General features: G+C 37.3%; 2 protein-coding genes across 2 annotated transcripts; both read left to right on the plus strand.

Annotated features, from left to right (window-relative positions):
* The first annotated feature begins 242 nt into the window (after positions 1-242).
* Positions 243-2,434, plus strand: LOC121974341 (exocyst complex component EXO70B1-like). Its single transcript, XM_042525350.1, has one exon. The coding sequence runs from the start codon at positions 399-401 to the stop codon at positions 2,316-2,318; it is 1,920 nt and encodes a 639-aa protein (XP_042381284.1). The 5' UTR covers positions 243-398; the 3' UTR covers positions 2,319-2,434.
* A 6,033-nt stretch (positions 2,435-8,467) lies between these two features.
* On the plus strand, positions 8,468-20,375 carry LOC121974342 (eukaryotic translation initiation factor 3 subunit A-like). The gene is made up of 14 exons (XM_042525351.1): positions 8,468-8,703; positions 11,989-12,089; positions 12,434-12,915; positions 14,702-14,917; positions 15,030-15,398; positions 15,470-15,499; positions 16,404-16,631; positions 16,756-16,917; positions 17,849-18,067; positions 18,148-18,354; positions 18,670-18,876; positions 18,959-19,039; positions 19,363-19,564; positions 19,777-20,375. The coding sequence occupies exons 2-14, from the start codon at positions 12,044-12,046 to the stop codon at positions 20,187-20,189; spliced, it is 2,862 nt and encodes a 953-aa protein (XP_042381285.1). The 5' UTR covers positions 8,468-8,703; positions 11,989-12,043; the 3' UTR covers positions 20,190-20,375.
* The last annotated feature ends 963 nt before the right edge of the window (positions 20,376-21,338 follow it).

Consider the following 21,338-nt stretch of genomic DNA (forward strand, 5'->3'; position numbering starts at 1 on the left):
CGTCACCTCTCCTTTTAGAATATTGCGGAACTGCCTCGTGATTGGCCATCGGCCGGGTTTCTGAGTGGGACCCAGTTGGGTAGGAACTAATTTTTAATGTTCTATCTCTTCCGCTCGCTTTATGCGACCAATCACGCGAAGTAGCGTCGCGCTTTCCCGTCTCCCGAGCTCGTCCCGTTATCACGAGACTGAATGTGACGTGTCGCTCAGCTCTTTACGCGTCTCCTCCTCTCTTTTTTATGCGACCCAGCCCCTCCCCCCTCTCCGCCTCCTTCCGTTTCCACACAAACCCTAATCCACTCCGTCGGCTTCGATTCCGACTCCTTCCGATTCCCATGACCGCGACTCCGAGCCGTTAGGTCACAAAACGCGAAGCGAAAGGTTGAGAGGCCACGAACATGGAGGACAACGGCGAGGAGAAGCTGCTCGCCGCCGTCCGGCACATCGCCAAGACGCTGGGCCGGACCGAGACCATGGCCGATGACATCCTCCAGGTCTTCTCCGCTTTCGATGGCCGCTTCTCCCTCGACAAGATCTCCTCCGACCGTCCTCTCCCTCACCGCCGCCCTCCCGCCGATTCTCCTCCGGATGCTGCCGCGGTTGCCGGCGTGCGACGGGAGGCGGACGACCATCGACCGCTCTCCCTGGAGCGCACCGTCCGCACACTCGACCGTCAGATCTCACGCTTCGTTTCCTCCAATAGCTTCATCTGGTCTGATGCTGGGGACGCGGCCGCTTTCCTTGAGGCTGTTGATGACCTACTCGCGACCATCCGCGAACTCGACTCTCTCGCCGCGCCAGCCGATAAACCCCTTCTTGATCGCGCCGATGATCTGCTTCAGCGGTGCATGCTCCGCCTCGAAGAAGAGTTTCGTGCTATCCTTGACCGTTCGGATGGCGCCGGTATCTCTACGCCACCATCTCATGACTCTGACTCCGATGGCGCTGACGTGGATGATGACCGCATCCCGGTCGCTGCCCCCGTTGACGACTACAATCTCGTCATCGATGCCCTGCCCCCCGGCTCTGTTGCTGATCTCCACGCCATCGCCCGCCGGATGGTGGTCGCCGGATTCGGCAGCGAGTGTGCGGAAGCCTATGGAGTTTCCCGACGAGGATTCGTTGACGAGTCCGTCGCCCGGCTAGGCCTTCGCCCCCGCCCTGCCGATGAGGTCCAGACCACTCCATGGTCTGGGCTTGAGGACGAGATCGCCCGCTGGGTCAAGGCTGCGAAAATGGCCTTCCTAATTCTAGTCCCCAGCGAGCGCCGCCTCTGCGAACGCGTTTTTGCCTCATTACCTCCCTTTGCGGACCTTGCTTTCGCCGCCACCTGCCGCCCTGCAGCCGCCAGCCTCCTATCCTTCGCAGATGCTGTCGCGGTCGGCCCACGTGAACCCGAGCGTATTTTCCGCCTTGTGGACATGTACGAGACCCTCCGCGATCTCCTCCCCGAACTCGACCACCTCCTCTCCGAGCAATACTCTGTCACTCTCCGCGCGGAGGTTGCCTCCGCACACAGGGCTCTGGGAGCCGCGATCCGGGGTATATTCGTCGAGCTAGAGAACCTTATCCGTCGTGACCCAGCCAAAGCCGCCGTCCCAGGGGGCGGTCTTCACCCGATCACTCGGTACGTCATGAACTACCTCCGCGCGGCGTGCGTCTCCCGGCGGACCCTCGAAGAAGTCATGGACGAGGATGCTGCTGGTGCTGGCATCCTCCCCGATCACCACCCACCCTCGTCCTCCTTGGCTCTTCAGGTCGCGTGGATCATGGACGTGCTCCAGTCCAACCTTGAGGCCAAGTCGAAGGTATACCCGGAGGCACCCCTCAGCTACATCTTCCTGATGAACAACGGCCGCTACATGACCCAGAAGGCTAGGGGCAACGAGCTGGGGGCGCTTTTGGGGGACGACTGGATCCGGCGGCAGATAGCAATGGTACGTCGGTGGAGCAACGACTACCTGCGGGCGACGTGGACCAAGGTGGTCGCGGTGCTGCGTATGGACGGCGTTAGCGCTGCGGCCGCGTCGTCTTCGGCCACGGCCGGGAAGGCGTTGCGGGAGCGTCTGCGCGTGTTCAACAACTACGTGGAGGACATATGGAGGGTGCAGAGCGGGTGGGTAGTGGCGGACGAGCAGCTCCAGACGGATCTGCGGTTGGCGGTGGCGACGATGGTACTGCCGGCGTACCGCAACTTCATCGGCCGGCTGCGTACGACCGCGGAAGCCGGAAAGCAGGCAGATCGCCATGTGAAGTACAGCGTAGAGGACGTGGAGGCCAGGATCAACCAGCTGTTCGAAGGCGCTCGCCGGCGGTGATAGTGCGGTCGCCGTTGTTGGTGTTATATTTACTCGAGTCCTTAGCACTTATGGTATGTAATCTATAAAGTGTTTGATTGTAACCAAACGAATTCAACGAGATTTTCAAGCTAAAATTGCAGGTCTTGTCATGTTACTTGTTCTGGAGCTACATTGCTAAAGCTTCCAACTTTGGAAGATCAAGCAGTCACCAATCAACATTCTTGTTGTTGTTGCTGTTGCTCTGATTGTTTATCAATCTCAGAGCTTAGAAATCTGTCTCTTGTTCCTTTCATTACGGATCTGCTTAAACCTGTTTGATCTCTCAAGTCTGATCAAACACAGAAAAGAGAAACTTTGCTGCCGTCGTAGGCAAGGCTATGAAATCCTGTCTTTTTGCCCTTGACATTCGAGTTGCATAGGTTATGGATAGCATAAAAGGATATAATATAACTAAATGAAAGTATCTATATTTTAATTAATTTTTATAAAATTAAATATATCTATTACAACTAAATAATATTTAATTTTTAGTTAATTTTTTATTAAATTTGAAAACACTTAATGCACTGTAAATTGTTTTAAAATTTATAATAATTTTATTTCCACTTATTATCCAAACATAATGGATATCAATTTATCTTAATTGTCTTTCATTTTTTTCAGATATAAAAAGTTTAAAATAAAATATAATCGTTGTTAAATTTAATACATTAAATTAAATTTAGTATATTTTCTATCAAATTATGTACGACTCTTTATATAATTTTAAGTTAGATAGAAAATATATTAAATTCTTTTTAAATGATGCTCAATTTAATGAAAAATATATTAGATTTTTTCTAAATGATATTAAATTTAGAAGAAATTATATTAAACAGGAAAAAAGATATGTTCAATTTAATAGAAAATATACTTAATTCAATTTTAAATGTGCTAAATTTAGAAGGAATTAGGCTCATTTTTTATAGTCCTCTGTCGGTAAAAGAGGTGAATTGTCCTAACAAAGGAAATAGACTTTTCTCGAAATTTAGAGTTTTATTAAGAGAACCACTTTATTAGACTAAACTAAAATGTATAAATTAAAAGAAGTTATTGATTTTTACATGGTTACAATCGAGGGAGATTGTTAATTAAAGACGTTGAAAGCACTAATCAAATTTTCCTTTCGTCATAGGCGGAGAAGTTTTTACAAGCATTGGAAGCACGGAACTTGAAAACAAGGATGTAGTTCGAAGTACAGAAAGTGTTATCGTGAACTATTAAGATCAGAGTTCTATTTATAACATTCTAGTCGAATCTGACCGTTTGTTGATGTGGCAACTCCGCGTGTCTGGAAGGGCTCAAGCACCTGGGTGTGGATAAAATTTTATCCACGTCGCAATGACTCGCGTTGATAAAAACTTATCTGGTCCGAGTATCTGGAATAGCTCTGGGTGCTCGGATCGCCTTCAACAAGGGTGCGTCGAGGAAGTGCCCAGGGCAGTCTGAGCGGCTGGACTTGGTCCAGGTGCCTTGACAGTCAACTTCTTGTTAACTGTCCGATTTCTCCTCTATTTGTTTGGATGATTTCCGCCATCCGGAATAGGACTTATCCGAATTCATTTTTCGGCCTTCTCCTTGAGCAAACTTTTGCTTCGGCTTCTCGTCCCTCGGAAACGTCGCGTGCCCCCTTCTCATCCACTAGCATACTCTTCCACAGCATCTCGTCCTTCGAACGCATTGAGCTCGCTTTCACTTGATTTCTTATGCTCATAAGTTCCTGTACACTTAGACACAAAGCATCAAATACACACAGGACCTAACTTAACTCAGTTGACCACATCAAAATTACCTCGGGGTCTCTACACTCTCTCCCTTTTTAATGTGCATCAATCCGAGTTAATGTTAGGGTAAAAAAACATAGTTCTAATAAAATGACAATCAAAACTAGAATTTTGCACACTATAAAATTACAAACATAACCTCCCATAGATTTAAGCTCTCATCTCTCATTTTCCTCCTTTGATCACAATAAAAATAAAGTCGGGAAAAATTAAAGTTAAAAAAATTGAAACTTTTTCTAAGGGTTAAGGCAACAAAATTCAAAGTTAAAATAAACTTTATAAAATATTTTTAAAAAAATCTAAATTTCTACCATTTAATAATAATATTAGTAAATTTAATTTAAAAATAAGTTTAACATTTTATAAAATTTTTAAAAAATTTCTTAAAGTTCAACAGAAATATATATGTATGTAGAAAAATTTTCACAGAAAATTTATAAGTATTTTAGCACAAAGAAATTATTTTATACAAAAATATAGTTTTTACAAGTTAAATTTAAAAATTTCAATTTCTTTCAAATAAATCTCCAATTTTTTCTAAGTATTGAAAATAAAATTCACAACTAACAAAAAATTAAAATTTTCAAGAATAAATTTTTAAAGACTTTTTAATTTTAAAAATAAAATTTTCGATAAATAATGCATAGAAAATTTATTATTAATCAAAAATTTATAACAAATTATTTTCAAATAGAAATTCAATGATTCTATTAAAAATAAATTTGGATAAAAATTTCAAGTAATTAAAAAGATGGTAAAAAAGTACTTTGAACATATGTGATTTTTAAAAAAAAACAAATTTTAAAAATAGTTTTATTAAGCTAAAAATCAGGTTGATTTTTATCTTTATTCAAAATATAATGATAATTTTTTTGAAAAATCAGGTGTTTTTAAGAATACTTATCGGAAGAATTTTAATTTTAAATTTTAAATTATAATTTTTAAATTAAAAATTCAAAAAAAATTAATCTATAAAAATTCTAAAAAGTTTAACACTTAGAGATTTTTCATTCAAAAAATAGAAAAAAAAAATTCAGTAATATATGCTAACAACAGTATGCATTTGAACTTAATTTTTTAAGTAAAATTAATATTCCTATACATAATCATTTATTTATATTAAACAAGATTTTGTGACCCAAAATAAATTTTTAAATACATGATTGAAATATTCATAGACTTCCTCCAATTACCTGGAACCGTAACAAAATTTTAAGCCTTTACTAATCACTTACAGACACATGTTTACTCAAGAACAAACTTCTAAACTTTACTATTAAGGAGCTATGATAGGAATCTTATCGTACATAAACCTCCATACCCAATGTAAGCAGTACATCAAAGCCCAAGAAGGTTAGCAAAAGGGACATGAAAGCACCAACACATCATCTCATACAAATAAAGAAAAAACCCATAAGGAACACAAGAGCCCTCACAACACTCCTAAGGATATCCGGATAGTGTGTCATGCATCCATCTAGCCTCCTCGCATATTTCATCCGCATGCCTTCCATCAAATCTTGGGAGGTATCTCCCTCACTTATATCATATATACATCATGAGTCTATGAACCCAGCAAGTGCATCCAATATGTAAAGTATAACATCCATAAGAGTAGAAATAACAGCTAGGAAGTATAGAAGATGAACTAAAATGTTGTATAAAGTAAAGCACAATAGGTAAAAGAGTCTACACAAATGTTAAGGGTGAGGATGTCATACACATATGATAATCACCATTTGAACTAGTCATTCAATCCATAATCATGACCTTAGATATATCTTTTAGGAGATCATGCAGTTATTTAGCCGAAGCTAACATAAATTACATTATCAATCAAGTTTGGAAGGACCCTCTTCGAAGCTCATCCCAGGATACTCATCTCATACTATCACCACACCTGTACATATCCATCCATTATCCCTACGCTATGAACATGACCCTCACATATCATACTTTGCAATTATACATAAACAATACTTGGATGGAAACTTTTCATGAGGAACATAACACTGATCATTCCGTAACTACGCATATCTTGAAAGAATATAGAAGGAACAAACATTATGTGATCATGTGTGTCTAAAAGAAATAAAAGAGGAGCTACTACTTCAAGCACAACCATCATGAAGGAAATCAAGCAACATCAGAATTAACTTTGAAACCTCTCTAGCTGACACAAAAACTTCAACAGCAGAAGGGACTCCAGGCAACTTTCGAATCCAATCGCTAATTTTTTTTTGTCGCTAATGTATTTAGCCATGGAATTAAATTTTCATCACTAATTTAAATTCTATGGCTAAATTTAGAGATGAAAAATTAATTTCATCACTAAATTAACTATGGACTTAAAATATCACTCTCTAACTTAACGACGAAATTAAATTTTCGTCGCTAAATTTAGTCAAATTGCCCTCAAACCACATGTAAATCCATACAATGTTCATTGAGTTCAATGCCTCTAGCAATCGATACCTCCCCAACTACGTCATTGGCTCTGTCCGCCTACTCATCAGCATCTTTTGCCTCCTCTTCCACCATCTAAGGCGCACGACCTTAAAATATAACGTATAATAATTATTTTCATCACTTAATATATGGTCCTCTCAAAATTAAATTCTTAGATCTATCCCTAAATATACCTACTAACCTCCTCCAAATGCAAACCTTTAGTATCACTTGTCCTCTTTCTTTTGGCAACTCATAAATCTTTAGAGAGAGAGAGTTTAAGAAGATGAATAACTATTACAATATATTACAATATGATGAGGAAGAGGTTGGAATACTATAACCATCAACTATAGGTTAAGTGGAATGTGTTGTTGATAGGAGAGCACTAGCAGTAGTAAAATTGTACTAAAACAGCAAGCATGCAGTAAACAGGTAAATAAAAGAGAGGTCGAGAAAATGTATCTCCAGTTGAAGCGTCGGCGTGTCGACTGTCTTTAGATAATTTATTGCCGCCCACGGTACAGAGGCTCTCCGGCAAAATTCTCCCAAAATCCGACAACCACTCGTGTCGTCCGTAGGTGCACTCCAAGACGAACGTCGCACTCGGACTCAACCTCAGATCGTGGAACCAAGACTCAGAACAAGGAAAAACTCGGAAGAGAAGAAGAAGGCAGTGCACGCACTAGAGAGGGAAGCAGAAAGCAGAAAGGCTTGAGTGTGTGTTTAACCAGGAACAGAGGCGTCTTTGCTTCCGCTTCCTGACGCGCGGGTGCGTCGCTTCTTTGCTTCCATTTCCTGACACGCGGGGCCACGAGCGGGGGATTTGCACCCCCCTGCGTGCGATGATCGCCTGCGTCGCACCCGGTTTATTGATTTCCGGCTCGAACCCCCCGAAACCACTTGATTTTGGCTCGACCCGCGCATGCGTGTAGGTTCCCTTAACTTTGCTAAGCAAGGATGGAAGAGCTCCATATATAAGGTCTTCCAACTTTTCTTTGCTTAACAATATGAGACTAAATACATACATCTATACATTACAATAAGTAAAGAAATAGTTTAAATTAAAATTATGTTGAAATAGTTTAAATTAAAACCCAACAGAATGCTTGTCCTCTTTTTTTCACTTTCTATTTGTTTTGTTAAAACCATCTTTTGGCATTCAAATATTATTTCACATATTAAATAAGCATAGAAATAATTATCTATTTTACTATATATATGTACACACACTCAACATTTATAAAAAACTTCACTTTGCTTATGAGCATCTATTTCTAATTAAAGTTAAATGAACGGCTTATTTAATTAATTTAACGGTCTAAAATATTGTTATGTTATTTGATCATTAATTGTAGAAGGTAGGTATTAGTTTTATATGGGAAGAAGTTAGCCGTTAGTTTCTATAATAATTTTATATTATTTTAATTTTATTTTAATATTAATTTGATTAAAATAATATTTTTTAAAAAGTAAAGCAATCAAAATGCGAGTAGCTAGTAATCAAGGCATAAGAGAGGATTTACTCACATATATTAAGTTTCAACTTTAAATAATACTCTATATTTCAACATCATCTCAAGGAATAATATCATGTCCCGAGAATATAGCACTGACGATGGGCGCATGATATCTTTAACGTAATGATCATGTGTCAATTTTACGATCTAGAATTTATCCTACCATATATATGATACTTATATATCTATATATATCTCTTTTCATATTCATGGAATCAATACTAAAAAAAATCATTAATATAATGAATCTATATATTTTTTTTACAAGGGACAATATCCTAATTCAATACATTAAATAAGTAAATTGGATTGTGTGTTAATGCACGTGCAATTTTGTCTTTTTAAAACCCTAACTACATGACGTTACAATGTGTTCTCCCCAGCCCTAAAATTACACTGACGCTCACCGAGAACGCATCGTTCCTTTAGTCCGCGCGGCCTCGTCTCCGACCTAGACGTCGCCGTTACGCTCGCCTCGTCAGGCCGATGCGGGTGCGCCGCTATCTCACCAGACCTTTCGCCTCAACAACGAAGCGTAGCGGATTCGGAGAGATTCTCCGACGTTGTTTTCAGTCTCCTTCCTCCCTGTCCGTGCTCTTTCTTTACACTGAGGTAATCTTCTGTGATCCGATGCGTTTTATATTTCGTCCACTGGATTAATATGCCATTGGCGTTGCCTAACCTTGAATCGATTTAGTGATCGGTTTGTTCGCCCCTTAAACTTGTCTCTCTGCTGTTGGTTGTGATTTGAAATGTTCTCGATGAACGACTTCATAAATACAAGAATAAAATCGAAGTATGTCATTCATCTATTGGTGTTGTTGTTAGCTCATCAATTTTTCTTGACGGGCTTCTGTTTTCTTCTGATCAGATGCTTGTTGAATTATCAGTTCATATTTCTATTTTTTCCCACTTTGCTTCTGTTCTAACAGAGGCTCACTTTTACCAAATTTTTTAATCTTAAATTCTTCGCCTCAATTGAGCATGAGGGTTTTGTTGGATGTATAATTATTGAAGTCTGTTGAATTTTTACTGAGGTTTGACATTATTTCGTAAATAACATAGAAAATGGATGGTTGCGTTATTGCCTATCGCCTTACTTAAAGTTTAATGACAAATGAAAACCCTGTAGCTTATCCTGGAGAGTTGGGACTCGTGCTTGCTTGTCTTTTTGTTTGTTTATGTATGTTTCTGCCCTCGTAATTTGTTGTCCTCTTTTGAACTCAGCATGGCTGATGAAATGTTTGTTATGATGATCTCTCTAGCTTCATTTGTTTATTCTTAGATCTATTCTTTGAATCTCTGTTTTTTTTAATAACTTTGTATGCTTCATTGCAATCCTACGTTTTTCTCTTCTATATGTTTGCCAACGCAACAAATTAGTTTGTTAGCTACCTCTAAATTATGCTGGAACACTATCCTCATAACTGAAACAAGATTACATATTTGATCACAGATTTTTTTTTAGAAATTTGGAAAACTATTAATTCAATTATATTCGCACAAAGGATTAATAGACAATCGTGAATAAAGGGTAGCCCGGTGCTCAAAGCTCCTATCAATGCAGGATCCCGAGAAAGGGTCGAATTACATTGGGTCTCTTGTATGCAGCCTTACCCTACATTGCAAAAGGTTGTTTTCGCGACTTGGACCCATGATCACAAAGTCACACGGCAACAACTTTACCGTTATGTCAAGGCTCCTCTTCAACAGACAATCGTGAATAAAATACTAACATCTCCCTATACCATTGTAGTACATTGCACATGCATAAAGCATCATCATTAGACTTTGATAATGGATCTGCATTTTGATTTATCTTGTCGAACACTACTTTTATGTGTCTCACTCGTATATGAAATTTTCTACTAAAATAAACTAATTCAAACGCCATAATCTTTAACAACCTAAGTTTTATCCAATGAACCATACAATGAAAACAATTCATTTATTATTTTTTTCTTCAATTCATAAGTTAGAAGAATATAAAAGAACAACAAAAAATTTTAAAAATGCTTTTGTTCCAAATGTTAAGCATTTGAAGCTTAAATATGAATTTCACCCAAGCTTGAAATCTTGGAAAGAAAGTCATAAACTTGCAAAGAAAGAAAATGGTCCTACAAGATTACTTGACTAAGCTTAATGTAATGTAAACATAGGTTCACAATTCAGAGAGTATAGAAGGAACACAGTCATGATTAGCAATTTGAAGAAGCCACATTTGTTAATATGATGGTGTGGAAAAGATGGAGGAGAGGTCCAATTTCATTATAGGGGCATTGTAAAATATTAAATTTGACGTTTGCAATCTATCTAATTACTAGACTGTGAAGATTTGAAGGGGAGCCTTAGCGCAACGATAAAGTCGCTGCCATGTGATGTCACGAGTTCGAGATACAGAAACAGCCTCTTGCAAAATGCAAGGAGGCTGCGAACAATAGATCCAATATGGTTCGTCCCTTCCCTGAGACCCCGCAATGACGGAAGCTTCGTGCACCGAATTGTCCTTTGCTAGAATGTGAAGATTTTGTATGGGACTAGATTTGTAATTTGACCCAACTCAAGTTAGAGTTAAATCAGAACTTTTTTGAATTTGTGTTTCTAGTTTAAAGTTTTTGTTTTCTTGATCTTGATTCTTTTGGTTCAATCAGACCAATAATATGGTTTTTAGAAAGGCTAATCATGTTATCAATCGTTGTTTTTGCATAGAACATCCATATCAAATAAAGTTTGATTTCTCTCAACCCAAATCGGGTTTGTAATATTTATTTCTGTATGCCCATGCTATGTCTTTATTTTATTTTAATTTTATCTATGCACAGTGTGTTTGTAATCAAAGGGGACCTCCCACTCACCTCCTTCCTTTCCACATCATTATCCTCTATCAACACGCATTGACCCTACAAGTGTGACTGCTTCAACTTTTCCAATTTGCCTTTAATTTTATCTCATTAAGTTTAGTCTAAGGTTTTGGGAACACATATCTACATGGACGAGAAGAACTTTTCTGGGTTTTTTGTTTTTTTAATCTCATGGCATATGCATTGATTTTTTTTATTGATTTTTTATGTTTATCTTTGTTGTTTTGATTATTCTTTGGTTCATGGAATGAAGTGTAGATTATAAAGTATTTTAGTGCATGGTTAGGCAGTTAGGTTGTTTTGGTTGTTGGATCATCCGATGATTATTTTTCTGTGACAAGTTATATGAGTGAATTTTTGTGTAAAGAAACATTTGAGGTTGGATACACAGGTCTTGTTCTCCTTTAGACACTGTGAAGTTTGCATCGTTGATAATATTTGGATCTAGCTACTCACTTTTATTCACATTAACTGGAGCTTTCGTTGATCTCTCTGCCTTGTACAACTTTAACTCTAATTATTTAACTTGGGATGGTCTAGTGGCTAGCGCATGAGGTATTATCACCATGAGGTCTGGGGTTCGAATCTCGGCATAGCCGAGGTAAATGCCTCCCTTATGTGCTAGTCACTATTCCAAAGGCTAGTAGCCGTCTATGATTTACCTCCTCCATGTTAGCCCGAGACGGGTTAGTGGGGGCGCTGGGGGCGAACGTATTCGCCTTTTATCACCATTTAACTTGCCTACCTGCAGAATCTATTCATCTTTTGATAGAATCATAATATCTTAACCTATTTTCATTCATTTTATCATCTACTAGAGCTAAACAATTTGGATGTTTCAATATTTATTTAATTAATGAACTCATGTATCTATTTATTTGTTTTCTAGATCTCTTAATCCTTTTTTATATAAAAATAAGATTCTGTTTCTCCTACAAGAATTATATTTACTATTGTGAACTAGCCATTCTTGTAAACCCCATTTCGTCTCTGTTGTACATATGGATTGAACATACTTATCTTTCTTTTTAAGCAGCATTAAACCTGCTTCGTGGTGAGAAGCAGGCTTCAACCATTTCTTTCTGCTGAAAATGGCGACCTTTGCTAAGCCAGAGAATGCTCTAAAACGGGCAGAGGGTAATAGTTCTTCCTCAATAGTTGTGTTGTCATTGCTTTGCTTGAATACACGCAGACAAACATGATGAAACACCTTCATATACAAACTGCCTGTATATTATGTATTCTTCAATTTAGAATAAGAATTCTTTGTATCGAGGACTATGCCTTTATTTTCTGAAAATTTTGTGCGATTAGAATAAGAATTCACAATCCATCTTCTAGTCTTTCATCTTCTGTAGCTTTACACAGATTATTTTGCCTTGCCCATTAATGCTGTCATCGATAATGCAACATTTTCTTTTTAATATATGTTTGATCAACTAAAATGGGCATGTTTCCCCCTTTTTATTCTTTTGATTCAGAGTTCATTAATGTTGGACAAAAGCAAGCTGCCTTACAAGCACTGCATGATCTAATTACTTCAAAAAGATACAGAGCATGGCAGAAGGCCCTAGAGAGAATTATGTTCAAATATGTAGAACTCTGTGTGGACATGCGGAAAGGCCGATTTGCCAAGGATGGTCTTATCCAATATCGAATTATATGTCAACAAGTAAATATAAGTTCACTAGAGGAAGTGATAAAACACTTCATGCAGCTTTCAACAGAGAGAGCTGAGAAGGTTAGGACTCAGGCAAAAGCCTTGGAAGATGCCTTGGACGTGGAAGATCTTGAAGCTGATAAGAGACCTGAGGATTTAATGCTAAGCTATGTCAGTGGGGAGAAGGGTAAGGATAGATCAGATAGGGAGCTTGTGACTCCATGGTTCAAATTCTTGTGGGAAACCTACAGAACAGTGCTTGAGATTTTGCGCAACAATTCCAAGTTGGAATCGCTGTATGCTGTAAGCCATCTATAAATCCTATCTGTTATTGACGGATAAAATTCTTTCTTTTTGAAGTTATGAGTTTGTCTCCTCTTTTATTTAAATTATGTTTAGTTTCACAGCTACTGTTTGACATCCTAAAATCTTCAATGGTAGAAAATTTATTTTTCTTCATTCATAGGTTATTGTAGTAATATAAGAACTTTGTCATTCTATTGAATGTAAAAACTAGTTATTTGTTTCTCTTTGCAAGAAGCTTTGTAGTAAATTAACAGACACTAGTATTCTGACTGATGTCTTGAGTTGAAACCTTGTGCTTTAAATTCTCATACCTTTTCCTTGTACAATCACTTGTTTATACAAGTTATACTTGCTCAACTGCCCTAGTTCAGATCCTGCCATGTACATATTGAAGTTATTTTGTTGGTTTTGAAGCAAATTTTTAAAGTCAGACACATCTCATTATCATTGACATTGCTTGCTTATTTTGCTGCATAACTATTTGTTCCCTTGATGCATATATTTGTTACCTTTTGGACTTAGTGCTAATTTGACAGAAAGGTGTCAAGGGAGATGACAGTAAAAAGATCACAATATTACTCATCTTGGAATCATTTATATCCAATTTTATGTTGCCTTTTCTCTCCTCCCCTTCCCCCTCATTTTCCACTCAAGTAAATGGAGCCTTAATCTTTTGACAGCATTTTCTTTCACCAAATATATAAAACTGTAACTATAATTAGACAAATGAAAGTTATGCATTTAAAGAAATGAATTAGATTAGGTTTTCATTCACTTTGCAACGAAAATATATAGTTGAAATATTCTTAATCTCTTAAATATTTTAAATAAGGATTTTGAATTAAAGCATTTTAAACAAATTAGATATTCTAAGTGGCTGTGATAGAGGAAAGAGTCAAATCATTTTGGAGAAATCTATTTAACCATTGGGAATGGTTTGATGTTTAAATCAATGAATAAATTTCAGTTTTGAAATATGTCTTGTTCACTAGGCATATTCATATACATGCGTATATTCTATGGTCTAAAAACTATTAGAAGCGCTAGCTTTAGACAGAGAAGACAACAAAGTGGGAGACAAAGGATGCTTTAGGGAAGAACTAGTATACATTTGGTTCATTTACTTGTCAAGACAATAGTTAAGGCCATTAACTCAGTCAAGAGACTAATTAAAGATGTCAAACATTTCATCATTTAAAATATTTTTATTAAATTTCACTCAAAATATCATGATGTCTGAATCCTTTGTGATTCTCTTGATTTTCTAGCTGATGGTAATTTGTAATATCCATAGATAATATTCTATGAAATTGCTGAGTTTGTCTACCTTTTTTGTTGTAACTTATGTCTTTCTGTTCTTGTGGTTTGACTATTCTTTTTACGGTAATTTATTCTTAGCAATGCTTATTGAGTATATGCTCTCAACACCAAAGATTCATAATGGAAATGATTCATGGAAAATACATACAAATTTTATTCTTGCTTGACATTATCAAGTCCTTTTAGCAACTACCCTATAAAATTTGTCCCAACTAACCTCTATTGGTGAGACTATAAAAGTGCTTGTTTCAATTCTCACTGCTTTATTGTGTAGTTCTACCTGAGAAGTTTATGATTTTGCTTATCAACTTCTTATAACTATTTTTTTTTAAAAAACAATCCTAGCTAATAAGTCTTGGGTACATTTTTTAGAATCAAAGTAAACCAAATATAAAAGTAAACCAAATACGTGAATCCAAGATGACAATGCTATTTTTCATTATTCCTTTATTTTAATATTCAGATGACAGCACATCGGGCTTTCCAATTCTGTAAAAAATACAAGCGGACCACGGAATTTCGTAGGCTTTGTGAGATTATACGGAATCATCTTGCTAATTTAAACAAGTATAGGGACCAAAGAGATCGGCCAGATCTGACGGCTCCAGAGAGTTTGCAGCTTTATTTGGACACTAGGATTGAGCAACTGAAGGTATCAACTGATCTGGAGCTGTGGCAGGTTTGTCTTCCCTTCTGCATTTCCTTTTGCTTGTTGAGACTATATAATTTTATCACAAACCTTGATGTTCTCTTTTTAGTTCTTTATTCTTTTTTATTGCTTATTTTTACAGGAAGCATTCCGCTCAGTTGAAGATATCCATGGTTTGATGAGTATGGTGAAGAAGAGTCCGAAGCCATCATTGATGGTGGTATACTATGCAAAGTTAACAGATATTTTTTGGGTCTCAAATAGTCATCTTTATCATGCATATGCATGGTTGAAGCTTTTCACTTTGCAGAAAAGCTATAATAAGAACTTATCACAGAAGGATCTGCAGTTGATAGCATCATCTGTTTTATTGGCTACCATTTCAGTGACTCCATATGACCAGAAGTATAGGGCATCCCATTTGGAGCTTGAAAATGAAAAAGAACGCAATATGCGAATTGCTGGCCTTATCAATTTTACTCTTGATCCTAATACGGAGAGTAGAGAAGTGGTATGTTTGTGCTGATTGCCTGAAGATCCTAACATGAAAGTTTGTCCTGATGCCTCGTTTTTATTTTGCAGCTTTCACGTGGATCATTGCTTGCAGAATTGGTATGGCATGGACTACTTCTTCAGTATTATTTTCAACTATTTGTGCTCCGAGCAAAATAAATTACTTTTTGTATTCATATTTACATTCTTAATTTTATGCTTTCTACAAATCTGTTTTTGATTACACATTTTTCATATGAACTTTTATTTGTGTGCTGCAGTTACATTTTTTCATCAGCATACTCCTTTTTTGCCATTGTGTTTGATAAAAGATCTCTAGACTCTCAGGCTAATGATCTCACAAGCAGAAAATGTTTCGCTTTTGTTGATTTTATGGCTTGACTTACTTTTCTTCTTCTAAGAATTTTTTTTTACTGAATATACCAGTTTAAAAAATGTGTAAAGATTTTGAAATGGGATTGGATCACTTTACATCTGCTAAAACTTCCTTCTCTGTCATGGAGTATGTTTTCTATGATTCAATAGCCTAGTGAATTGATAACCTTTCACCTAGACATGGTATCTGGTCCTGTTTGTAAGTTTGCCAGAGCATGTATTGATTGAGGAAGTAACTTGCATGCTTCTTGAGATTGTGACTGACTTTAGCATGCTACTATGGTCGGTTGTTCTCCACCACCAAAAGAAACAGGGAATTGGTTTCCCTAATCCCTACATGTCTTTCACTAGCCTTGGTTTTTTCCGATCTGTTTCCACTGAAGAAACATACTTAAACCTTCAGATTGTACCCATTTTAAGAGTTCATATGCTGTTGACAACAGATATCTTCCATTATTTACCAAAAGCTGAAATTGTGTGTAGTCTGAACTTGGATATGATGTCTCGACTGGAATACACTATACTGAGCTGCATCTATATTATTTACAAAGATATTTTTAACTCTTTTTTTCTATGCATACTAGACATTGAAAGTATAGGGTTTTAATTCTGGAAAGTTATGTCACAGAACAACAAAGGTTTAATAGCTTGTGTTTCTCAAGAAGTGAAGGATATCTACCATCTTTTGGAAAATGAGTTCCTTCCTTTAGACCTTGCTTCAAGGGTCCAGCCTTTACTTGCTAAGATTTCAAAGCTTGGGGGTAAACTAGCATCAGCCTCATCAGTTCCAGAAGTGCAACTCTCAAAATACATTCCTTGTCTTGAAAAGCTGACCGCTTTAAGAGTGCTTCAACAGGTGTGATTTTAACAATTTTCTCTTCATACATCTAGTTTCTTTTATTTACATAATGTTTTCCTGATATATATATATATATATATAATCTCATAGATTTGTTTATTTTTCACTTCCTGCCTTGCAGACTTCTCAGGTATATCAGTCCATAAAAATTGAGTCTTTGTTGAAGATGATACCATTTTATGACTTCTCTCTCATTGAGAAGATATCTGTTGATTCAGTCAAATACAATTTTCTAGCTATGAAAGTTGATCATCTGAAGGGCACCTTCCATTTTGGTAATGTGGTATGTTGTCCATGCTTTTGACATTTGTATGTTTTCTTAGGGAATTTACTCATTTTCCTCCGCATACCATGGCTTATTTGCACTATGAGTAGATATTATGCAAACTTATGCATATTGTTGCTGGCATGTATGTATGCAGATGAGCAGATTTTTAAAGAAGGTTGATCAAGCAAACTGCAATTCTGTATACCATATTGTTGTGTTTTACCATAATTTCCTTATCCTACTTTTCATGCAAAGGAATTTCTTTACTTGCCTTATAATCTTATATCTGGTTTGCATAATCACAGTGCCTCTTTTTTCCTAGGATATATTGAGGTTTAATGTTTAACAATTTGTTAAAGATTTAACTGAAACATGCCCATACTTTTGATGGCAGGCCCATGCTTTTGATGACTTGTCCATTGAGATGAATGAAATACTCATTATCTTGTTTGTGTTTTCATATGATTTGTCTGCCAAAATGAATGAAATACACATTGTCCAAGTCAGTTGGCGAGTTTTCATGAGGTCCAGCATTTTTTAATTTATTCTCTGTAAGCTTAGTTGGTTAACATGATTAATGCCGGTCCCTGTATCTTCAGATTCATTGATTGTCAGGGTTGATGCTGATGATGCATATGTTAATACCTTTTTGTTAGTTAATTTATGGAGTATGTTGAACAATGATATATGCACTAGTTATTGTCTTGCACGTTGTATTTACTCGCAATATTATGTTTGCTATTTTTTGACATTGATTTTTTTTTTTCTCTCTCTCTTTCTCCTTTTTTTTTTTGGCCATTTCTCATCAAAAACTGACAGTAGCTATTTCAATGAGACAGCATTATCTGCATCTTGTATTTAGTATCATGTTTCCTGTTACTTAATGCTATGCTATATGATTCTTCTGATGGATGCTTCATGTATCAAAATGTCGTTTTGTTCACAGGACATTGAATCTGAGAAGCTCTCTGACCATCTTTGCATTCTTGCTGTTTCTCTTAATAAAGCGTGGAATATGATCTCACCACCTGTAAACAAAGAGTATAAATTGGGTATAAAATATAATCTTGTGGAAATAATTGACAAGGAACATAAGCGGCTTCTTGCTAGGAAATCCATCATTGAGAAACGCAAGGAAGAGCATGAACGCCAGATGCTAGAAAGGGTATTTTCAGTATGCCCCTTTTCCTGAGGATAATTCTCTGTTCGAGTTTGACATTGGACTTGTTATTTTAATTATTGAAGGAGCGAGAAGAAGAATCCAAGAGATTAAAACTTCAGAAGGTAACTGAGGAGGCTGAACAGAAGCGTCTAGCTGAAGAATATCATCGAAGGGAGGTGTTGCGTATTCACCATGAAATAGAGGAGAGAGAGCTTCAAGAAGCTCAAGCATTGCTTCTTGAAGCGCAAAAGGGTACCAAAAAGAAAGGAAAGAAACCTCTGCTTGAAGGGGTAAGCTTCTCTGAAGTTTGACGAGTGTTTCTGATTAATTGCACTAATTGATTAATCTTTTAGAGATAATAGAGAAAATTTAAATGATTGATTTGTTGGAAAGAAGGCACAACAATTGTAGAACTGCCATTGTTTTAGCAATAGATTGTATGATCTACATTTTAGTATCGTCTAAAGTCATTTACTCGGTTTCTTTCTTTATTTTTTAAACCTGATAGTTGGAGTTCTCTACTGTCATGATGACATTTTTTTTATCTGTTTATTATTGCTATTATCGTCTCTTAGATTGCACTATCATGTATTTCTGTGTGTCAGGAGAAGGTCACGAAGCAGACATTGATTGAGATGGCTTTAAGTGAGCAATTGAAGGAAAGACAAGAGTCGGAGAAGAAGTTGGTGAGACTTGCCAAAACGATGGATTACATGGAACGGGCAAAGAGAGAAGAAGAGACCCAACTCATTGAGCAAGCCTTCAAACATCGCTTGGCGGAGGAGGAAATTCTTCATGAACGTGAACAACTGGTTTGATACCCCTTAAATCTTCTTTTAAAGCTTATTTTCTTTTTGATAATTTTGAATATATATATATTGTTTTTTTTCTCAGAAAGAGATAGAGCTCAGCAGGAAGCACCATGCTGGTGATCTCCAAGAGAAGAATAGACTTGCCAGAATGTTGGATCACAAGGTTAAGATTTATCTTTTTTTTTTATTAGTTATTTTTAAAACTATTTAAATTTCTTTATTGCTTGAAATATCTTCCAATTTGTTTCATTTAGCTGCTGTAAGCAGTTAGTTTGTAGACCGGCACGTCTGTTTTATATCTTGAATATATACTTGATGTGAGATTTCCAAATTTTTATCGTCCTGTCTTCCAAACATTTCTGGTCTTTCAATTTATTGGTGTTCTGGAATTTTTTGGAATTTCTGATAGTTTGATACAAAACAGGCAAAAAACTATATCATGGATAACATGCTTCTTCTGATGTGCTCTATTCATTATTTCTTCAGCACATATTTCAACAAAGAATAGTTAGCCATCGTGAAGCAGAGCATAACCGACTGAAGACAGAAAGAGAAGATAAAATTAAGCAGATTGTAACAATGCGGAAGCATGAACGGGCGATGAAGAGAAAACTTCTCTATTATCTTAAGTCTGAAGAAGAGCGTTTGACAAGGGAACGGGAAGCCGAGGAAACTAGAAAGCGTGAAGGTAATTTTTTTTTTAATCCTCAATTGTACTTTGAGTTGGCTCTAGTACCATGCCATGACTCTTCGATTTTTTCTAGCGGTTTAAGTTAGCCTGTGTTGAAGGCACAACAATCTCAGTTTGTTGTCTTTCTTCTAAACAACTTGTGACGAGCACGACATTCATAATACCAAAAGTCTCGTACAAGTTATATTTCTCGTATCAAAATTTTGCAGAAGAAGAGACGCGCAAGAAAGAAGAGGCTGAGCGGAAAGCAAAGTTGGATGCAATTGCTGAGAAGCAGAGACAGCGAGAAAGAGAATTAGAAGAGAAGGAACAACTGAGAAGAGAATCACTTCTTAGAAAACAAGAGCCTCTGCCTCGGCCAACTGACCCTGCTCCTGGTCCTCTATCTTCTGAGTCTCTTCCTGCTTCACCTGCTGCTGGTAAGTATGTGCCAAGGTTTCTCCGTGAGAGAAGCGAGGGACAAAAGACAGCGCCCACTCTTGCTCCTGAGCCTGATAGGTGGTCGAGGCAGGATGATCGCCCTCCCCAATCTGGCAATGATCGATGGCGAAGTGATGACCGTCGACCATCCTTTGGTGCTCCGAGGGCATCTTCATCTTCCTGGTCAAGGACGCGCAACTAATGTTGCTGAAGCATTCACATCAGCGACGCAGTATGCTGATCTGTTTTTCGATTGACGGTGAGTGACTGGCTATACAGAAATTTGCACAGGACTTATTGCATCCAGTGAATTGTTTCTGTTTCGTTCCATTTCAGTATTTACTTGAATAATTTAAATGCATATCATATATGTTCAGTCGTTCGACAATGAGACAGCTCTTTTGGTTGCCTTCTTGCGTTACAGCTATTTAAACATTTGTCATTGACCGCACTGTTGATGCGTGTACTCTCAAGCTCAATTATTATGTGCTTCATTTGATGAGTGCAAAATGCAGAATCTTCGTGGCAAAATAGTTTAGTGATTCTCTTGATTGGACATGAAAAATTCGAAACAGATAAAAAAGAATAGCAACTCTGTTTATCGCTTCGTTTTAAATAATGGATGAGCCCAGTTGTTTCCACAGGCAGCGTGCGCACACAGTGAGGCGAGGACGATGAGGAGCGCCCTCGTAGATTTCCGTGTCGGAGACTGAGATGACACGGCGTCAAAGGGTGAAGAATCGGATCCCACACGCGTGTGGTCCGACGCCCTCCCCGGACTTCGTTTCGCGCTGCGCCCGCAGCAACTGCGCCGGAATGGAAGGCTGCCTGCTTGTTTGTGTCGCCCGTTACATGAGCCGATCTGATACCAATACGTATCAAATATGAAAGGCGTTATACTAATAAGGCCGCCAGATTAGCAAAATATAATTTTTTTTTAAAAAAAAAGATTTCTTATAAATATATTTCCATTCCATCGCACACTGTCTATCGTATAAATATAAATATAGATTGATCTTTTTTTCCTATTAACACATTGCTATTCAATCAAACTTAAATACAATACCAAGTTTAATAATAAAATTTGTATTTTTGGAATTAAGTCGATCAATTCACAAATGAGTGTTAATCAAGTTTGTTATTAGTCAAATCAATTTTATTAAACATTAATAGTTCATTATATCATGACTAAATTAAGTAGAAAGTTTATTAATATACATCATATTTTTCAAAAAATATACAATTAATTTTATGTTAATCTCATATATTTATTAACTTGAATAATGATACGGCTATTGAGATAGATGCCCCAAGTTAGGTAGGTAAGAGTCTAGAAAGTCAACTGATATGA

The sequence above is a fragment of the Zingiber officinale genome, chromosome 4B, assembly GCF_018446385.1.
Source record: "Zingiber officinale cultivar Zhangliang chromosome 4B, Zo_v1.1, whole genome shotgun sequence".
Classification (NCBI taxonomy): domain Eukaryota; kingdom Viridiplantae; phylum Streptophyta; class Magnoliopsida; order Zingiberales; family Zingiberaceae; genus Zingiber; species Zingiber officinale.

Excerpts from the sequence above, each read along its gene's own strand:
- LOC121974341 (XM_042525350.1), top strand. The coding sequence starts at position 399 with ATGGAGGACAACGGCGAGGAGAAGCTGCTCGCCGCCGTCCGGCACATC.
- LOC121974342 (XM_042525351.1), top strand. The coding sequence starts at position 12,044 with ATGGCGACCTTTGCTAAGCCAGAGAATGCTCTAAAACGGGCAGAGG. Across the intron at positions 15,500-16,403 it reads GATCATTGCTTGCAGAATTG|AACAACAAAGGTTTAATAGC; the intron begins GTATGGCATGGA and ends GTTATGTCACAG. Across the intron at positions 19,040-19,362 it reads CCAGAATGTTGGATCACAAG|CACATATTTCAACAAAGAAT; the intron begins GTTAAGATTTAT and ends TTATTTCTTCAG.